The 13,898-nt window shown below is 35.5% G+C and overlaps 1 protein-coding gene across 9 annotated transcripts in view; it reads left to right on the top strand.

Moving 5' to 3' along the window:
* The window catches only part of FRYL (FRY like transcription coactivator), a 133,795-nt gene that overhangs the window by 55,758 nt on the left and 64,139 nt on the right, over positions 1-13,898 (top strand). For 5 of the 9 annotated variants that reach the window (XM_062492756.1, XM_062492757.1, XM_062492755.1 and 2 more), the window contains 9 exons: positions 1,541-1,639; positions 3,011-3,112; positions 5,858-5,902; positions 9,098-9,201; positions 9,823-9,931; positions 10,922-11,008; positions 11,651-11,822; positions 12,512-12,644; positions 12,898-13,005. In XM_062492756.1, coding sequence (XP_062348740.1) covers positions 1,541-1,639; positions 3,011-3,112; positions 5,858-5,902; positions 9,098-9,201; positions 9,823-9,931; positions 10,922-11,008; positions 11,651-11,822; positions 12,512-12,644; positions 12,898-13,005 — 959 coding nt within the window. Of the gene's footprint in view, positions 1-1,540; positions 1,640-3,010; positions 3,113-5,857; positions 5,903-9,097; positions 9,202-9,822; positions 9,932-10,921; positions 11,009-11,650; positions 11,823-12,511; positions 12,645-12,897; positions 13,006-13,898 lie in introns of those variants that run through there. The other 4 variants (XM_062492759.1, XM_062492758.1, XM_062492763.1 and 1 more) reach the window with 3 other exon arrangements.

The following is a 13,898-nucleotide window of genomic DNA, read 5'->3' as shown; positions in this document are numbered from 1 at the left end:
GAGCACTTGTGGTGTGTGTGATCCCTTCCTACAAACACAGCTGGGGAGGGAGGCTTGATCTTTCCTTCTGACTCATTGAGTCTCCAATAATTTCATACAAATAGAACTTCTTAAATAGAAATTACGAGCTCACTCCCAGGCTGAGGTGCAGTTGAGCAGGTTAGTCAGTCTCTTGGAAGATGCGAGATGCAAGTTTGAATATTTTTGATGCAGCTGAAGGAATTGAATGTAGATTTTTCTGTATCTTGGATACAGAAATTCACTCAAGTGAGGAAGCTGTTGGGTTTCAGCATTGAGACTTCTTTACTGTCATTCTCATGCTTAGTCATTCAGGCATTTTAAGAAACCTGACCTGATTTGGACCCTGCAGGTATGATGAATCACAGCATATTTTATAGCAGGGAAGTTGGGGCTGCTCTGAAAACCTAAGGTTATAACCCGAAGGAGCAATGTGGTTATGACAGCAACTGACTTATTTCTCATGTGGAGCTAGCAGAGTACTAATCAACCTATAGCCTAAGAATTGCAAAAGATAAATAATTTGGTACATAGGAAGTGATTTAAATAATTTCTTTGTGGATCTGTGCACATCACAGAGATACATGCTATTTTTATGCTGCTACACAGTGGTGGTTTTAGAGTGTTCTTAGCAAAGTGCACATGATTTTTCTTTATATAGTGTTAGTAGATAAAATGTTTACATAATATTAATAACTATAAATAATAAAAATAACAAAAATTATCTTACATTGTAAGAAAATTATATGTACAGGGGACCTCTTGCAAAAAAGCCTTTTCAGTCTCCAATACCCCACCCCTCAATTTGATAAATAAAGCAGAAACAGCTTAAAACAGTAGGTTGAGAGTAGTGTTTAAGTAGATCATCCTAAGATGATCTAAGAGCCTTGTAGAGGTTTCAGTAAAGAAGGTGGTAGCTGCCTGATTTGTGGAAGGAGACCTATTCTGTGTGCAAGAACAGAGCAGGTCACAGGGGTGTAGGGCTCCATGTGTGTTTCATTAATTCTGGAAGCTGAGCACAGGCAACTTGCATGATTGGTTAACTGGTAGTCCTGTGGATTATTTCTTAACTTTCCAGTGTTCAGTATCAAAACAAAAAAGAAAACAGGAAAGTTAAGAGGGGAGCTGTCAAAGTTGCAGATACTAATTTTTTTGAATAAATGTAAATATGCATATGAAGAGCTACAGTGTATTTTTTATTTGTTAGTTGGTATCAAGTACACTTTCTTCTTTAAGTATGGAATTGAGACCAAGTTCTTAAAACAGTTTATTTTAGTGGGCTGTTTTGTTGGGGTGGAGTTTTTTGTATGTTTGCTTTTATTGTTAATTTTAACCGTATGGTTGTGGTGTATGGAATGATGTCTTATGCTTCTGTTTATATTTCAGATAAATACACTCAAATACCTTTCTAATGTGAATTTAACTTTTGAATTATTTTGAAACCATAGATATCTTAATGTATATGTAAATTGTCTTCTGAGTAAATTTTTAAGCCCATTAATTTGTGTATTTTTTTAAACAGGCTGTTAAAAATGAAGTGAATGTGCCATGTTTGAAAAATTTTGTGGAGATGCTTTATCAGACTACCTTTGAATTGAGTTCAAGAAAGAAGCACTCACTGGTATTTTAAAGAAATATTTCAACTTCTCATTTTGCTCATCTTAGGCTCTTAAGCTTATGTATTATTTGAGGAAGAGCTTATCAAACCATATTAATTTAAATCATAACATCTCAGTATAATTAAATTCCCACTGTGTGTCCATTTGTTCTACTTTTGCATTTGTTCTTTCTTTGTACAGATATGTGCTCTTATCTCACATGTGAGATTGTCTAGGAATCAGTGCTTGTTTTTGATTATTTCAGTGGGTTTTAGCAGAGTTATTTAATCTAATGTCTTTTTAGCAAAAAGCTTGCATTCAGGGAGTCTGAATATATTTAAATTAGGGTTATTTAAAAGATTAAAATGTCAGACAAAACTTTTTCAGTAAAAAAGCAGCCTCTTAATAGTGCTGCTCTGCCTGCTTCTTTCCTTTCTTCCACCTGGTTTTTCTTTTTCCAATATTTCTTTATTATCTCTATTTTTGCAGTATTTGGTTATTTTTGATGACTATGGCAGGCATGTTTCAAGTCGATTCACTTTGCTGAAAATGTAGAGCTAATTTTGCATTGCAGTTGGCATGTCAGTCAATGCAAGTGAATTTAAAATGTTTTATTCTCACTTTCATGTTAAGGACAAACCTTACTTCCTAGAATTCTGCACATATAAAGCATATATCATTGTATTGGTTAAGCACTTTGTGTAAGAGTAACATAAAGTGGTTGATACTAGTATTCAAAATGTAATTTTATTTATGAAGTTAGAAACCTTGTATCAAGAGTGCTATTAACCTATTCATCCTTTATTTTTGCTTCATAACAAGAAAAGCTGCAGTCAGATTTGGTACTAATTACCATTATGTGTTAAACTATATGGTGCTTAAACAAATTTTACCTTTACTAAAGTAATGCTAAATCATATTCTGCATATTCACAGGTTTAAATTCAATTATATTGTGGTTCATTCCTCACTAAAAATAGATCTAGAGTAGAAGTAGCAGTTCTGACAACTTAAAGTCTGTCTCAGTTTTTACTGAGTTGATGTTTTTCCTGTTCGTGGACTACATGAGTTGGTTCTTGTGGTTGCAGGGAAAGTATGAACATTGTATGAAGGGTCAGACTGCTCTCAGTGCTTGTTTGAGGTCAGGCCTTGCTGGGGGATGAGCTTCACGTTGGTCCCACTGCCCCAGTCTGACACCCTGAGCTCTTACAGCACCCGGGAGGTTACCCAGGGCACTGTGCCTGGCACGAGTGTCCCAGGGCAAGGGAGAGGCTGTCTTGAGTTCCAAAACTGGGAGGGTGAGAGGCAACAGCCAACTGTGTCTCATTCTCAGTGCACAACACTTAGGAGGTCTGCAAAGCGCAATTTGATAATTCTTTTTCCCCCTATTCATAGGCTTTGTATCCATTGATCACCTGCCTGTTGTGTGTCAGTCAGAAACAGTTTTTTTTAAATAACTGGCACGTTTTCCTGCAGAACTGTTTGTCACATCTAAAGGTAAGAATCCTTTTTAATTAAGGATCTGTTGCAAATCACTAGCATTTGTTACAATATGTTATCAGCATTCTTGTGCCAAATAAACAATGAATAATATTTGGCTGTTTAAAAGGACACTGAAATTTTTTTTCTAAAAAGAAATAGAATGTTTCAAGTCTCTGTATTAAACTTAGTGGCAAGTTTTTGTGATGCTATGTCATGTTGGAAATACGTGCTGTCCCCTTGGGGATTATAATTTTTATTGAGTAAAATCTGCAGAAGTGTCTGCTAATAAGGGCTATTCATGCCAGAGAAAGTATAAATTGTAATTCTTTATGTGCAAATTATATGTGAGAAAATAAGTGACTTGTCTGCTCTTTTAAATAGAATGTATAGGAAGTGCAAACTTTCTGTCTCTTGTTCATTTGTTGAAAATGAGCTGTGAGACCAGAAAAATGTTATATCTACAGCCTGTGAAACATATGTTAAAAAAACAATTGCAGTGTCCCTTTAACTTATGCCTTCTGTTGATATCATGATGTAACCATGAATTGATTGATAAAGACATCAAGATACTTAAAGATTAGTCACTTTCTTGTAGTTATTGTACATGTTCTTTCCTTCATTATGATTAACATAATTCATGATTTTGCCTAACGTATTGATTTTGAAACTGTTAATAAATTCTTTGATCCTCCTTCACAACACTGATTCTGGTTAGCTATGAGTGACCGTTATGAATCTTATTCATAAAATACACAAATCAGCATGAAATCAAAATGGTTTAGCTGCTTGGATTGTTTTTAAGGGTCATTTTGTTCTTACAACATCTTTCACACTTTTCTGTTGCTTGTTGGGTTTTGTATATTTTTCATCTAACATTATTGCAGTTCTTTTGCAATATTTGCCTTGATTTTTGTTTTGTGATTTATTTTGCTTATGGAGGCTGCTTGTGCTTTTGTTTTTAAGGCTTTTAAAAAAACTCCTTGCAATCTAGGAGTTGCCTTTTCTGGCATAATGTCCATTGCTGGTAATGGATGTATTAAAACTATGAATGCCAGTGAGTTTAGCTGGTAGTTGCTGAGCATGCATTTTATATTTTACTTAGATTTGGTAACCACTAACACCTTAACACGTTTACTGTAAGGCTCTATTCAGCAGAAATTCCACGTACGAATTTCTGCAGTTCAGAATTTGCAGTGTTATGATGCTGTGCCATCAACGAGTTCTTTAGGATATTTTATGGCTTGGTTTAATTTGGCACACCAAATACTATCACGTTTTTTGGGTGCCTACCTTGTTCAGAAACTTTGTTGAGCTTAATCTTGAAAAATACACCCCCACTGTCCTCACGTGTCTTATGAATTAATGTGTTCCTTTGTTTCTGAAGCTAATTAAATGCATGCACTCTGTAATAAGTAATCTCATTAATTTATAAATCTGAATTTCACAACAGTTTAGTCTTTCAGATTTCCCCTCCCCCATTTTATTTCCTGATTCTCTAAATGACTAAAATTATTTTACTTGGAGTTACTTAAATACGTAAAATGAAATAAGAAATTCCGAATCCATTGCCTCTACTGTCATTGTTATTAATGAAGTGATTTTGAGAATTACTAGGAGGTGCTTAGAGCACTAATAGGATTCATCTACCCCTACTGTATTTGTTGAAATAACACTTAGGGTTTGTCGCAGGGATATTCTATGAAGAGTAGAGTCATGCTAGCAAGGCACCAAGAGCTAGTGTAGGTCATGGATTCATGGTGCTCTCTTTATTGCCTGGTGGCTGCCCAGTGCAAACTCTTACTGTGAGCACCACGTTGCACTTTGGTGACTAAAATGAGCTGTTTCCCATTTGCCATGATGTGAAAGCTCACACCTTTGCAGTGGCCATACAGTACCTGATGCAGTTTGTCCATACCCTGCCTTACCTTCTGGAGCTACATTAAATTTGATAATGCTCCTGAGAGTGCTCTGAATCCTGAACTTGGCAGTAGTTATGGTCTTTGTAAACTCTTTGTGCTGGGTTTCAGTGCACTTTGCCTTTAGCTATCCTCAAAGCAGCTTTAGGGTGTGGGGAGAACATCCTGGCCTTGCTGAAGGAGGAAACCTAGTGATCTGGACCAATGCAAATAGCACATCAGTGAGCTGTAAAGAGTCAGTTTAGATCAGGAGCGTATGAAAGGATTGGGTTTTCTTTTCTGATGTATGTATAGCTGGCTTTGTCCCACAAAGCTGTTGGGATGCTGTTTCAGCACTGAGCCCAGCAAACGTTTTTTTACACACTGTAGTGTAGGCAAAATTCTGAATTTGTTCAGCAGACAGTAACACGGGGTCAGTATTGTAAAACACTTCACTTACTTTTTTTGACTGGTGTTTACACAGACTAATTCTAACCAGTTGGTCAGAAAGTTGATAAATTCTTGGATGAATCTGAGCTGTGGTATCTTTACTACCTCTTCTGGAGAGAGAAGAAGGAAAAGTTTTAAAAAGTTGCAGAAATGGGACAGAACAGTGTCTGTCATTCTGCACCGCTGTTGGCTGGAAAAAAAGTATTTTTATTCTCACAGTTTATAGTGTTTAATACCACAAAACCTTGAAAGTTTCAGGAACGTTTTCTGCCACTATAGCAAACCCTTTATTTCTACTGAATAGAGTCCTTGCTAGACAGCTGTCTGTTGGTTTTGAGCTTTTTTTCATCTAACATGCATGTGCCTTCCATTCTCATGTTTGTTATGTTTTGCTGTCTCACATTGCTTTATTTAGATGCCATCTAACAACAGTATCAGAAAACAAATAGAAACACTGCAGGTGAGTTAATATGTTGTAACTCAGTGAAATGTTGCTTTGTCTCATGTAAATACTTTTGTTTTGGTTTTTTATGTTAGTTGTATTTTGTGCTTTCCTTTCTTTGTAAAATTGTTGTTAGTAGTGTTAAGAAGCAACAGTACTAAGACTAGCTAATGTTTCAAAGATCTTTTTCTCTTGCCAGGGAGTAAAGGAGAAAGATCAAAAAATGGTCTAATACCAATTTTTCCTTGGGGGTGAAAGTGTGGCTTTGTGAGATTGATTGTTGATATCACAGCTGGTTTCCCTGAGCAGCAGTGCATGTTTCCACTGGAAATAACTACCTATTCAGATGTATGGGTTTTACTGTTACTTCATTTCAAAAAGTGTCTTGCATGTGAGCAAACTGAAAACATTTTCACAATTAAAAAATGTGAAACTGATTTACTGTAACAACTTACAGTGCACTAACTTGAAAGACTTTTACACTGTTGGTTTTGCAGGTTTTAAAAAGTAGGAATTGTTTTAGTTCAGAACAGAAGAAAAGTTTAACATCAGTATTAAAATGAACTTTCTTCAGTAAGTGACTACATTTGACTAATATGGAAAAAATGCTGTTTTGTTTCTTGCCATCATTGAAATTTGTTTCATTGACTCATTTTAATATGTCACGTAAAACCACTGTAATTTGCTCCTACATTTTTGATTTTGTAACAGATAGTGTACCTGACAACTTTTTTCTTAGTCTGCTGATACCATAATTTATGTTAAAGGTTTTAGGATTTTAAACTAAACTATCTTTTTAAAAAAAATCATGTAGAGTACTTCAAAATCTGACAGACATCATGTAAAAAAGACTAAAATTCAGCCAGGTTGTTGAATTACATATCCATATATTCCTTATTCTAGTTGCTCTGATGTCTAAGAGAAAATAAATACTGATATCTTAACACCAGGTGTACATGAAGTGTGCTGTAATTCAGACCCCAGAAGCAATTTTCCTCCAGCATATTAGTTTAGTTCTTCATTGTAGGAAGTGATAATGAAATTTTCAGTGCTTAAAATAATAAAAGTACTGCAGGATTTATTTTGTAACTCTTTTTAAAAAGATGAATGCCTCTTTATATGCTCCTTTTTTTCTTTATAACAAACAAGCTTTGTCGTAACTACTCAGAAGTAGCTCTATATTGGATGGTACACCTGCTAACAGATGGAACATTGTTTACACATTATTAAAGTATCTGCTGCCTCTACCATTTTTTATTGGATGATTGAAAGCCAACAATAGTTTTTTTGTTTACTTCTGGACCTGTAGATTAAGCTCCCCTGTAGAATATCAGAAAGTAGAATATTGAAGCATTACTCAGTTCCAGATGCATTTCAGATAGACTTTGATAATACTTGTACCAATGAATTCCCTAACCTGCTTTGACAATCAGTAATTGTTGGCCTGTAAATTAAATACAATGAGTAATAATGTTGTGGGGTTTTTTGCTGTTTCAGCTGATTAGAATCAAAGCTGTCACAGTCTCACCCTCTGGTACAGTTGCATTTGCTTCTTTCTCTCAGTAGCACTGCAGGTAGATTAACTGAACACTGAGACATTTATAAGAGTGAATAGTAACCAGGGACAGGTGTAACTCCTTGCTGCATAGATTTTGTCCAGATCCACTGCCTGGTTACAGGTGCTAATTCAGAGGTGATGGCAGCACACATTGATGTGTGAAGGGAGGGTAGAACAGCATTATTACTTTTGTAAAGGGGGTTATTTCTCTAATACCCTGGTAATCAGTCTTGTGTGTTACTTGTCTGTACTACTTTGAAATACCACTTCTGCCTCTGTGATTCTGTGATGGGCTTTTAGCCTTTCTTAAAATAAGATGCTGCCAAAACCAGTAGTTTGGACCCACCTGTGTTAATGCCACGAAAATGACTGTCCTTTGTATATATAGCCTTTTGCACAGACTTGGACATGAAGTTATTTTATTCGGTTTGCGGGTGCAAGTTGGACTTTTTTACTGCAAGAATTAATGTAGAGGGAGCATTGAGGTTGTGGGGGAGAGTATCATGAATGAGGCCATCTCTTTTTGAACAGTATGGTTTTAGTTCCACTTACACCCTTTGTGAATTTGCACTCCGTTTGTCTTGGAAGAACTATTTTGACTCACCGGCTTGTGGCACAAAATACAAAATTAATTATGTTCAAGTCATCATATAGATATGTCTTGAAACAGAGGGACTTCACTGGAGATGGGGAAGGTGTCGTTTTGGGGTTCTTTTTTTCCTTTTTTGTCGGTTTTCTTTGGGTTTGTTGGTTTAAACTGGGATAATGCCTAAGAAGTTGATGACTGGGAATCATTTGTTATATTCAGAGGTTTATACTTAACGGCTAAGTCTAGGAATCTTGCTGGGCACTTCCAGATTGTAAGTACTCCAAGAATCCCTACTTAGGAAGATGGTTTCTGGAACCAGTACAAAGAATGTTAGTTACTTACTGTTTCACACAGTTTAAGAGCTCGGAGGAGCAAAGCTAACCTCATGGTAGCAGCTTTAAGACAAAAATAATTTCGCGTACAGTACATAATTTAAACTGAATTGTGCTGCTAGATTTGATATTAATTCAAGAAGTGGTAGCATAACTGTTACAATAAAAATTCATTGAAAGTGGACAAATACTAAATACAGCCTGCAGGAAGTGTCTGCGTTGTGTGCAGCCACACCCAGAGATATATCCTTGTGTGCCTGCCCTGTTTTGCATTCTTTTCTTCTGCACCTGCTACTGTCTGCTGTCACAGACTGAGTGCTGGAATGAGACCTTGTGCCTGATCCAAAGCAGCTATTCCAATATTTTAGAAAAATTATAAATTAGTTTGCTATGAAGTAGGTATTTGTTACCAATGGCTTTCTGAGAAAAGTTCTTGAAAGCAATATACTCTTAGTGTGCTCATCTTGAGAGAAATATTTGCTTTTTAGTTCCTGCTCTGCCCCCAGAGTTAGAGATGTGTAAAATGAGCTGGATGTACTAATTAAAAACTTAGAGAGTATTGGAAATATGCAATACAGGCTTGTTTTTATGAAAAACGTATCAGAAACTTGTAGTGAGTATTAAACCCATCTGCTTTCATTGTTAAATAATTATTTTCAAAAGTAAACATTATACTAGAATTTTGTCAGTGTCTCACAGGCAACAATAACTGTATTTCTAAATTTGTTTTACAGAATAAAGATCCCAAAATGTCCCGAGTTGCACTGGAATCTTTGTATAGGTTATTGTGGGTTTATGTTATTAGAATTAAATGTGAAAGCAACACTGTAACTCAGAGGTAAGATCATTATGCGAAGTATTTTAAACTACCGATGATGGAGATTTTGTTCCCACCTAGTGAAGAGATCTTGAAGCCAGTTCAGGGATGGTTTAGTCAAGTAAACAGGGGACCAAACATTTTGTCTTAATAGAGAAAACCAAAAGCCCTTGAGTACTTTGACAGAAAGCAGGAATAGAGTCTAGAATTGTCTTTGCAGGGATAGAATAAGGCAGAGAGATAAGCAGGAAATTTCTTAAAGTTAAAAGGCACTAATGGTGACAGAACAGATTGGGTGTGAATTTTCCATCACTAAATATGGATTGGAAATTAAAAGGTTTTCTTTATAATTGTGTATAATGAGAATTTGGAATAGTCATTCAGATTTTGGCCCTTCTCCTGACTGTTAGTAATTGGTTTAAAACAGGGTATTTTTCAGTTCTTAGAAGAACCCATGATCCTATTGCCTGTGACAGCTGGGGCTGTGCTTTCTGTATATGGTCCTACCTGTCATAGGCTTCTGTATTATTTCATAGTAATCCCCCCCCCCCACTTCCAGATTTGAACTATAACATCTATGCTGTTATAAAGAATTATTTTTAAAAGACCTTTTATTTCCTTTTTGTTTCTAAATTCTTTTAGCCGTCTCATGAGCATTGTATCAGCACTTTTCCCAAAAGGATCACGTAGCGTGGTCCCACGAGACACACCTCTGAATATATTTGTGAAGATTATTCAGTTCATTGCTCAGGTAAGAATACATCTAGGTAGAGCTGTAATACTAGGATGAACATTATTTGGAAGAAATGTATATTTAAGGTTTGTTTTTGAAATGTTTGCATTGAATTAGTGGTCTTGTATCTTGAGTACAGTTTCTCCAAATATGTGTAACAAATGAAAGAATTCATTCTCTTTGTAGTGGTGGCAAAACTATTTTTTTAAAAACTTCAAAAACTGTTGTGTACGAACATTATTATGATTAGTATTTACATTTGTATTGCAGTGTTGGGGGCTGTGTGAGTATCTATATATTTATGTAGTACACTAATATAATTGCTATATCCATTATGATACTTTTAGAAGGGACAAGTATTAGAACAGTAATACCTACTTATATTTAGCCTGGAGTCTGGTCTCTATAGACAGAAATGGTACGCAATGAATGCAGTCGTGTGTCGTTGGCATTGCATTATGGTTTTTATCCTTCTAGGTGCTTCTCTTGTCCTAATATTAAAGTGCAAGGTACAATCTCACAAGATGAACTCTCATTAATCTTTAACCTTACAGCTTAGAGGCATCTTTTCCTGTCTTAGAAATAATTTGTCTGTGCTTCAGCTTCCAAAATTCTTTGCTTTTGGTCATACAGGGATGAGGCAGGATACACAACTCTTCACTGTTTATATTTGTTTGTATTTCTTTTGTAATATTTTTTTATTCCTTAGGGCTTCTCCGTGTACGTTTTGTTTTCTATAAGAAGCTCTTTTTATCTGTAGAAGTGTGTTTGATCTGAGTTGAATTGCCTGGGAATTTTTTCGGAGAAATGGTTCAACTGTATCAGGGGATGAGCTGTGTAGAATTGTACTGGATTTTAAAAAAAAGTCATAAGAATAAGGAAGAAAGAAGACATATTTTCTAAACTTTTTTTTTAACTTTTAAGACATACCCAGTAGCTGTGCAAAGCCAAGAAATTATGCATATTAACAGAAAAGAGATGATCATACTAATATATTTTCCTTTACAGGAACGTTTGGATTTTGCAATGAAAGAAATAATATTTGATCTTCTCAGTGTTGGAAAATCACCTAAAACCTTCACTATTAATCCAGAGGTAATGAAAGCTCATTACTTGCATGCCCTAAGAGCAGGGCATTGGGGGATTTTTAGGGGGAAAGTGGTTAACTGTATTTGAGCCAGGTTAAAAGCAGATTAATGAGTATCTGAAGCAGTGTTCTGCTAACACTAAAGAAGTAATTGTTTTTGTGCACAGTTGCTGTTTGATTTTAGATGATCAGTTCTATAGTTAAGACTCATTTCAACCATAATTTGAGGAAGTATGTTTTTTTGTTACAGTGTAACTGTAAAGCATTTTTTCAGGGAAGTCATACTTAGCTCTTGAAGACCCAGTCTAACAGATGGGATGTTTAAGCAATGTCCATCTTCAGTGTGTTGCTCTAGAGGTTCATATCAAGCCCTTGAGTGCTCGGTACTACAAAATATTCTCTATCTTAGCCTGGGCCACATCAGTTCACTTGAACCAGAGTGTGGAGTGCCACAGAAAGCTTAAACATTATTCTTGTTACTTTCATTACCCTAATATGTAGTATTTAAATAAGGTCTGTCCTACTGGAACTGTATTGCTGTCTGTTTAAAAGAGAGGAAAAATACAATATTTATTTTGTCTCTGTGATACTTCAGTATTGTAATTTCTCTGTTTTCTCTTTCCTTTTTTTGTCCCTTTTGGTTCTTGAAGAGGATGAATATTGGCCTCAGAGTCTTCCTTGTCATAGCAGATAGCTTGCAGCAAAAAGATGGTGAGCCACCAATGCCAACAACAGGAGTTGTTCTTCCTTCAGGAAATACTCTACGTGTGAAGAAAATTTTTCTTAATAAAACACTGACAGATGAGGAAGCAAAAGTTATAGGTATGTTATATTTTTTTGTAAGTTGGCATTTCAATATGTATGTATGTATCCCCAATTATTCTCAGTCAGTACTTTAGCGTAACTTTATTTCTGTATTTATTTTAATCGTTAGTGAGACTTGCTTTGATTCATTAGAGAGGGCTGCTTGACAATATTGACCCTCTGGTGTCTCAGACTAAACCCCAGGTCTTTTCTTGAAGCGTTTTGCATTGCAAAATAAGCACAAAGAAGCCTGAGTGCAGTTAGTGTGGTAAGTAGCATGGCAAGTTTTTTCCTCTTGATGTCACTCTAAAATGTTCCAAATGTCTCACAGCTGAGTGGAGTAAGACAGTCTTGATCCCTGTGCCCTGCTGATCTTCTGTGACTGAGGTAGTCATCTTGAAAGGACTGTTTCAGCATGGTAAATTTAAACTAGAACTAAAAAGCTTGGAATGGAGAAAACAAAGAAGCAACTAATGGTTATTACTTCATTGCTTTTTTTTTTCTGAAGGAAACCTCTACTTTTGTATAATATCTCATATTTATGTATTTATAGATATATATTTCATATATACATGCATTTGTTTTGATACTTTAAGTATGTATTTCAAGTCATCTGTACAATAATAATAAATTTTTCCTAAGCTGAATAAGTGGCAGACTTTTTAATAAAAGTATGAAAAAAGGTGATGTAACTCTTTGACTTTCAGGAATGTCTATATACTATCCTCAAGTCAGAAAAGCACTGGATAGCATTCTTAGACATTTGGACAAAGAAGTTGGAAGGCCCATGTGCATGACTAGTGTACAGATGTCCAATAAAGAACCAGAAGACATGATTACGTATGTACTGAATTGCAGCATTTTTGCCGTCACAGTAGCATCACTTTATTTTTGTGCTCTAATGTTGCAGATGCTATCATTAATGAGTTATAGTTGTGGGTTTTTACTGGACTATTAAGTAAAAGTTAGTTTCGTTAATTATTGATTAAAATGTTTGTTACCTCCTTAGTTGTGGCACGCAATTGAAAATATGTTTCTAGCGTACTGAAGTAGGTTTTCCTGTTTCTTTGTTGGTTACAAACTGTTTCTGTAGGGGTGAGAGGAAACCTAAGATAGATTTGTTCAGAACTTGCATTGCTGCTATCCCAAGACTGATACCAGATGGCATGAGTAGGACTGACCTCATTGAATTGCTTGCAAGGTAAGAGAAATGGACTTCTGCTCTTAATGGATGTTCCTTTTTAAATGCTGCGTGTGCATGATTGTCATTGAGCTCGCTGCAGTGTGAGTCACTGCATGCAGACTCTGTCCTTGCTGCTCCTGCCAGCCTTCTGCAGTTGGTCAGGTTTTACTGGCCAGAGTAGCAGGAGATAAATTTATCCTGCAGACCTTGCACTTATTTTTAGAGAGAGTATTTTGGGAAGTAGGAAGTTCTTTCTGTTGCGTTTTTATAAAACTTGTTTTATCATTTGTTACTGCTATACTTTTTTTCTTTCTTTTTCTTTCTGTTGCAAATACTGTAAATTTTTATGAAGCAATGCTTGTTTGACATTACCACAATTTGAGTCAGGCACGTGGGGGAAACTTTATTATTTTTCCCTACTAATCCTGCTTTGTTTTTCCATTTTTCTGTGATCCAGCACATATTCTTCCGTCTCTTATCTCCATTTAAATTGAATGTACCTTATCAGTCCTGATAAATAGTTGAGAAGATTTTTTAAAATTTTTAATACAAAAATAGTCTGGCACAGAAATACATGACAGCTTATAGCTTTGAAATTATAAGTCCGTTTTTATATAATGTGTTGAGTTACATATATAAAAAGTAAAAATGTAAGGGAATAAATTTTTCTAACACTCTTCCTTCAGTGTTTAAAATAATATAAAAGACATGAAAGTATTAAGTAATAATATAACACTGGCATAGGTTCTATTGCTACCATAGCAGCCTTAGACAGAATTGTAAGTATATATGCAAAGGAATTTTTTTGTGAATTTTTTCTCATATCCAAAGTAAATCAGTCTGCTCTACCTGTAAAACTAATGCGTTATTTCCGATTTTAATTTGAAGAAAATAGCCTGTGCATCACAGGG

Source organism: Cinclus cinclus, chromosome 5, assembly GCF_963662255.1.
Source record: "Cinclus cinclus chromosome 5, bCinCin1.1, whole genome shotgun sequence".
Taxonomy (NCBI): Eukaryota; Metazoa; Chordata; class Aves; order Passeriformes; family Cinclidae; genus Cinclus; species Cinclus cinclus.
The sequence above is the reverse complement of the archived record's forward strand: the minus strand, read 5'-3'. Positions and strand labels throughout refer to the sequence as shown.